The sequence below is a fragment of the Triticum aestivum genome, chromosome 5A (genome assembly GCF_018294505.1).
Source record: "Triticum aestivum cultivar Chinese Spring chromosome 5A, IWGSC CS RefSeq v2.1, whole genome shotgun sequence".
Taxonomy (NCBI): Eukaryota; Viridiplantae; Streptophyta; class Magnoliopsida; order Poales; family Poaceae; genus Triticum; species Triticum aestivum.
The window spans coordinates 649,929,037-649,936,330 of record NC_057806.1 but is presented as its reverse complement, the minus strand read 5'-3'; the positions used below and the strand labels follow the sequence as shown (position 1 = coordinate 649,936,330).

General features: G+C 45.6%; 1 protein-coding gene across 1 annotated transcript; it reads left to right on the top strand.

Moving 5' to 3' along the window:
* Positions 1-5,800: 5,800 nt before the first annotated feature.
* On the top strand, positions 5,801-7,051 carry LOC123108183 (putative serpin-Z12). Its single transcript, XM_044530018.1, has one exon. The coding sequence runs from the start codon at positions 5,801-5,803 to the stop codon at positions 7,037-7,039; it is 1,239 nt and encodes a 412-aa protein (XP_044385953.1). The 3' UTR covers positions 7,040-7,051.
* The last annotated feature ends 243 nt before the right edge of the window (positions 7,052-7,294 follow it).

Sequence of the window (7,294 nt, the reverse complement as noted above, 5' to 3'; positions counted from 1 at the left end):
GCTCCCGAGCTTTTCATGATGATGAAATCGATGAAGGTAGAAATCAAGAAAGAGCATCAAGTGTTGATGGTAGACAAGACCACTAGTTTCAATAAAAGGGCAAAGGGAAGAAGGGGAACTTCAAGAAGAATGGCTAGCAAGTTGCTGCTCAAGTGAAGAAGCCCAAGTCTGGTCCTAAGCCTGAGACTAAGTGCTTATACTGCAAAGGGACTGGTCACTGGAAGCAGAACTGCCCCAAGTATTTGGCGGATAAGAAGGATGGCAAAGTGAACAAAGGTATATTTGATATACAGATTATTAATGTGTATTTTACTAGTGTTCATAGCAACCCCTCGGTATTTGATACTGGTTCAGTTGCTAAGAGTAGTAACTCGAAACGGGAGTTGCAGAATGAACAGAAACTAGTTAAGGGTGAAGTGACGATGTGTGTTGGAAGTAGTTCCAAGATTGATATGATCATCATCGCACACTCCCTATACTTACGGGATTAGTGTTGAACCTAAATAAGTGTTATTTGGTGTTTGCGTTGAGCATGAATATGATTTGATCATGTTTATTGCAATACGGTTATTCATTTAAGTTAGAGAATAATTGTTGTTCTTTTTACATGAATAAAACCTTATATGGTTACACACCCAATGAAAATGGTTCATTGGATCTCGATCATAGTGATACACATATTCATAATATTGAAGACAAAAGATGCAAAGTTAATAATGATAGTGTAACTTATTTGTGGCACTGCCATTTAGGTCATATTGGTGTAAAGCGCATGAAGAAACTCCATGCTGATAGGATTTTGGAATCACTTGATTATGAATCACTTGATGCTTGCGAACCATGCCTTATGGGCAAGATGACTAAGACTCCGTTCTCCGGAACAATGGAGCGAGCAACTGACTTATTGGAAATAATACACACTGATGTATGTGATCCGATGAGTGTTGAGGCTCGCGGCAGGTATCGTTATTTTCTGACCTTCACATATGATTTGAGCAGATATGAGTATATCTACTTGATGAAACACAAGTCTGAAACATTTGAAAAGTTCAAAGAATTTCAGAGTGAAGTGGAGAATCATCATAATAAAAATAAAAGTTTCTACGATATGATCGCAGAAGATGAATATTTAAGTTACGAGTTTGGTCTTCAATTAAAAAAATGTGGAATAGTTTCACAAATTCATGCCACCTGGAACACCACAGCATAATGGTGTGTCCAAACGTCATAACCGTACTTTATTGGATATAGTGCAATCTATGATGTTTCTTACCGATTTACCACTAAAGTTTCGGGGTTATGCATCAGAGACAGCTGCATTCACGTTAGAAAAAAGGGGCACCATCTAAATCCGTTGAGACGACACCGTATGAACTGTGGTTTGGCAAGAAACCAAAGTTGTCGGTTGCGATGCTTATATGAAAAAGTTTCATCCTGATAAGCTCAAACCCAAATCGGAGAAGTGTGTCTTCATAGGATACCCAAAAGAAAATGTTGGGTACACCTTCTATCATAGATCCGAAGGCAAGATATTTGTTGCTGAGAATGGATCCTTTCCAGAGAAGGAGTTTCTCTCGAAATAAGTGAGTGAGAGGAAAGTAGAACTTAATGAAGTAACTGTATCTGCTCCCTTATTGGAAAGTAGTTCATCACAGAAATCTGTTCCTGTGACTACTACACCAATTAGTGAGGAAGCTAATGATGATGATCATGTAACTTCAGATCAAGTTACTACCCAAACTCGTAGGTAAACCATAGTGAGATCCGCACCAGAGTGGTACGATAATCCTATTCTGGAGGTTATGTTACTTGAGCATGACGAACCTACAAACTATGAGGAAGCGATGATGAGCCCAGATTCCAATAAATGGCTTAAGGCCATGAAATCTAAGATAGGATCCATGTATGAGAACAAAGTGTGGACTTTGGTGGACTTGCCCGAGGATCGGCAAGCCATTGATAATAAATGGATCTTCAAGAGGAAGACGGACATGGATACTAGTGTTACTATCTACGAAGCTAGAATTGTCGCAAAAGGTTTTCGACAAGTTCAAGGTGTTGACTATAATGAGAGCTTCTCACTCGTATCTATGCTTGAGTCTGTCCGAATCATGTTAGTAATTGCCGCATTTTATGAAATCTGGCAAATGGATAAACAAAACTGCATTCCTTAATGGATTTATTAAAGAAGAGTTGTATATGATGCAACCAGAAGGTTTTGTCAATCCGAAAGGTGCTAACAAAATGTGCAAGCTCCAGCGATCCATCTGTGGACTGGTGCAAGCATCTCGGAATTGGAATATACGCTTTGATGAGTTGATCAAAGCATATAGTTTTATACAGACTTGCGGTGAAGCCTGTATTTACAAGAAAGTGAGTGGGAGCACTACAGCATTTCTGATAAGTATATGTGAATGACATATTGTTGATCAGAAATAATGTAGAATTATTCTGTAAAGCATAAAGGAGTGTTTGAAAGGAGTTTTTCAAAGAAAGACTTCGGTGAAGCTGCTTACATATTGAGCTTCAAAATCTATAGAGATAGATCAAGACGTTTGGTAAGTTTTTTCAATGAGTACATACCTTGACAAGATTTTGAAGTAGTTCAAAATGGAGCAGTCAAAGAAAGAGTTCTTGCCTGTCTTACAAGGTGTGAAGTTGAGTAAGACTCAAAGCCCGACCACGGCAGAAGATAGAAAGAGAATGGAAGTCATTCCCTATGCCTTGGCCATAGGTTCTATAAAGTATGTCATGATGTGTACCAGATCTATTGTATACCCTGCACTGATTTGGCAAGGGAGTACAATAGTGATCTAGGAGTAGATCACTGGACAGCGGTCAGAATTATCCTTAGTGAAATAAGGATATGTTTCTCGATTATGGATGTGACAAAAAGGTTCGTCGTAAGGGGTTAGGTCGATGCAAGTTTTTGACACTGATCCAGATGATTCTAAGTCTCAATCTGGATACATATTGAAAGTGGGAGCAATTAGCTAGAGTAGCTCCGTGCAGAGCGTTGTAGACATAGAATTTTGCAAAATACATACGGATCTGAATTTGGCAAGCCCGTTGACTAAATTTCTCTCACAAGCAAAACATGATCACTCTTTGGGTGTTAATCACATAGCGATGTGAACTAGATTATTGAATCTAGTAAACCCTTTGGGTGTTAGTCACATGGAGATGTGAACCAATCACATAAAGATGTGAACTATTGGTGTTAATCACATAGCGATGTGAACTAGATTATTGACTCTAGTGCAAGTGGGAGACTGAAGGAAATATGCCCTAGAGGCAATAATAAAGTTATTATTTATTTCCTTATATCATGATAAAAGTTTATTATTCATGCTAGAATTGTATTAACCGGAAACATAATACATGTGTGAATACATAGACAAACAGAGTGTCACTAGTATGCCTCTACTTGACTGGTTCGTTAATCAAAGATGGTTATGTTTCCTGACCATGGACAAAGAGTTGTTATTTGATTAACGGGATCACATCATTAGTTGAATGATCTGATTGACATGACCCATTCCATTAGCTTAGCACCCGATCATTTAGTATGTTGCTATTGCTTTCTTCATGACTTATACATGTTCCTATCACTATGAGATTATGTAACTCCCGTGTGCCGGAGGAACACTTTGTGTGCTACCAAACGTCACAACGTAACTGGGTGATTATAAAGGTGCTCTACAGGTGTCTCCCAAGGTACATGTTGGGTTGACGTATTTCGAGATTAGGATTTGTCACTCCGATCGTCGGAGAGGTATCTCTGGGCCCTCTCGGTAATGCACATAACTTAAGCCTTGCAAGCATTGCAACTAATGAGTTAGTTGCGGGATGATGTATTACGGAACGAGTAAAGAGACTTGCCGGTAACGAGATTGAACTAGGTATTGGATACCGACGATCGAATCTCGGGCAAGTAACATACCGATGATAAAGGGAACAAAGTATGTTGTTATGCGGTCTGACCGATAAAGATCTTCGTAGAATATGTGGGAGCCAATATGAGCATCCAGGTTCCGCTATTGGTTATTGACCAGAGACGTGTCTCGGTCATGTCTACATTGTTCTCGAACCCGTAGGGTCCGCACGCTTAAGGTTTCAATGACAGTTATATTATGAGTTTATGAGTTTTGATGTACCGAAGGAGTTCGGAGTCCCGGATGAGATCGGGGACATGACGAGGAGTCTCGAAATGGTCGAGACGTAAAAATCGATATATTGGACGACTATATTCGGACATCGGAAAGGTTCCGAGTGATTCGAGTATTTTTTGGAGTACCGGAGAGTTACGGGAATTCGCCGGGGAGTATATGGGCCTTATTGGGCTTTAGGGGCAAGAGATAGGAGAGGTTGGGCGCCCCCCCAAGGCCTAGTCCGAATTGAACTAGGGGGAAGGGCTGCGCCCCCTCCTTCCTTCTCTTCTCTTTTCCTTTGCCTTGACTCCTACTCCTACTACATGGAAGGACTCCTATTTGGACTAGGAAAGGGGGAATCCTACTCCCGGTGGGAGTAGGACTCCCCTAGGGCGCGCCATAGAGAGGGCCGGCCCTCCCCTCCTCCACTCCTTTATATACGGGGGCAGGGGGCACCCCATAGACACAAGTTGATCCACGTGATCATATTCTTAGCCGTGTGCGGTGCCCCCTTCCACCATAATCCTCGATAATATTGTAACGGTGCTTAGGCGAAGCCCTGCGATGGTAGAACATCAAGATCGTCACCACGCCATCGTGCTGACGAAACTCTTCCCCGACACTTTGCTGGATCGGAGTCTGGGGATCGTCATCGAGCTGAACGTGTGCTAAAACTCGGAGGTGCTATAGTTTCGGTGCTTGATCGGTCGGGCCGTGAAGACGTACGACTACATCAACCGCGTTGTGCTAACGCTTTCGCTGTCGGTCTACAAGGGTACGTAGATCACACTCTCCCCTCTCGTTGCTATGCATCACCATGATCTTGCGTGTGCGTAGGAAATTTTTGAAATTACTACGGTCCCCAACAGTATGAGCATGAGAAGAGGAGACCTACACGCGCGCTCCTCCTCCTCGCTCGCCTCGCCACGTCACGTCACCCCTCGTCACGACGCACCACGGGTTGCGGGTTGCGGGGTTGAGCCTAGCCGAGGACAGAGCTATGCACGTTGTCTATATTTTTGTTGCATGGGAAAATTAATGAGTCATTAATTAATAATTAATGGACGCGTTAATTACTGAACCGTTTCCGATTCTTTTGGATCGTGACGACTCGGACGTGGGGTTTACTCCCACGACCTACCCGGCCCGCACTATATAGTCAGGCAGACGTCTACCCTAGCGGCCGCCGCTTCGTATGGTTTCTCACCACCGCCGCCAAGCAAGTCTTCTCCATCCCTCCTTCCGGCGTGCATCGCGAGAAGGGACAGCAGGCCTCCGGAACCCTGCCTCTCGTGATCCTGTACGGGAGAGGGGCGATCAGGTTTTTGGGGAGCGCACTCGCGTGACTGCTGGCAGCGACGACTTCGAAATCGACGACTTCTTCCCCGACCTCGGCAACCTCGTCCTCGACGACATGGGCGACAACGTCAACGCCGGCGGTGCTGCACCCGCTGCACCGTATGTGATTCTGTCCTTCCTGTTCGAGACCATGGTAGAATTCATGCTTCTAGTATGTTCCCTAGATATGATATGTTCATCTGCTATGCTAGTTCGCATGATTAGTTTAATCTCTGATGTTGTGGTCATGATTTATCTTCTATTTATTTGGATTAAATCTCGTAGTAATGCTCATATTTCCAACAATTCCGATGTCGCCCTTCGGGAAGTTCTTGTTCTGCTTGACCCTGCTCGCCGCATGGCGCCTCAGCTCGACCCTGTTCACCGAGGCGCCTCCAGCTCCTGGTGTCGACCCCGCGTTCAGGAACGCATCGTGCCTGGCTCTCGCCAGGGAGGCCGGCGTCCGGGCGGAAGGCGGCACGGGGAGCAACTTCGTCATCTCACCGCTGTCCATCCATGCGGCGCTCGCGAAGGTGGCCGCCGACGCGCGGGGTGACATGCTTGACGAGCTCCTACAATTCCTTGGGTCGGCGTCGCTCAACGAGTTGCACCGCGCGATGGCGACCGAGCTCGTCGGCAGGCTCAACAGCATAGCGCAGACGTCCTTCGCCAGCGGCGTGTTGGTGGACCGGATGCTGGCGCTCAAGCCAAAGTTCACGGCCATCGCCGCGTCACGGTACAACGCCATGGTAGAATCCGTGGACTTCGTGTCGGGGGCTGAGCAGGCGAGGCAGCGCGTGAACGCCTTCGTGGTGGACGCGACCAACAAGCAAATCCTCCAAGTTCTGCCTCCGGGCTCCATCAACTCCGGCACGGCGGTCATCCTCGCCAACGCGCTCTACTTCAAAGGGGCGTGGACACAGCCGTTCGACGTCTCTAATGCGCCGTTCCACATCCCAGGCGGCACCACCGTGCGCGTGCCATCCATGACGACAAGCGAGTCACAGCAGATCGAAGTCTACCCGGGCTTTAGGGCCCTCAAGCTGTCGTACAAGAATGATGTGCAGCAGCAAGCTGAATTCTACATGCCTATCCTACTACCGGACAGCGAGACTGAGATCGTCGATCTGTACGACAAGGCTGTGTCGACGCTAGAGTTCATCAAGACGCACACGCTGACAAAGAAGGTTCCAGTCGGGCAGTTCATGGTCCCCAAGTTCAAGTTCACATCCGAGTTCGAAGTGTCATCCGACATGCGGAAGCTTGGTGTCACTAGGGCTTTCCGAGGCAGCGACTTCTCGGGCATGATGACCGGCGGGGAAGGGATTTCCATCACCGGGGTGTACCATAAGGCCACTATCAAGGTGGACGAGGTAGGCACCGTGGCCGCCGCTGCCACGGCCGTCCTCTGCTTTGGTAGTGCGGCTCCTGGGGCACCACGGGATCTGGTCGATTTTGTGGCGGATCGACCTTTCTTATTTGCCGTGGTAGAGGAGGGGACAGATGCAGTTTTGTTTCTTGGTCACCTGGCTAATCCTCTCGCTCACTAGATGAATAGTAAATAATTATTCTATAAAATTTGGAATCCTTTGTACAGTATTGGAATCAAATCATTAGGGGTTTGATGTGCAGTATTGGAATCTTATGGGTTTTTTTTTCTTCATAGAATTCATTTGTACTCTATTTTGATGGGGGAAATTTTCCTTCCAGTCAAACCTCTTGCAAAAATTTCTTTGTTTTTTCTGGGCTACCAAATACAATTCTATCCAAATTTCTTTAGTCTTGTAATCCTATATACAGAATAC

What these genes read in the sequence shown, in the direction of transcription:
- LOC123108183 (XM_044530018.1), top strand. Translation starts at nt 5,801, where the DNA reads ATGTCGCCCTTCGGGAAGTTCTTGTTCTGCTTGACCCTGCTCGCCGCA.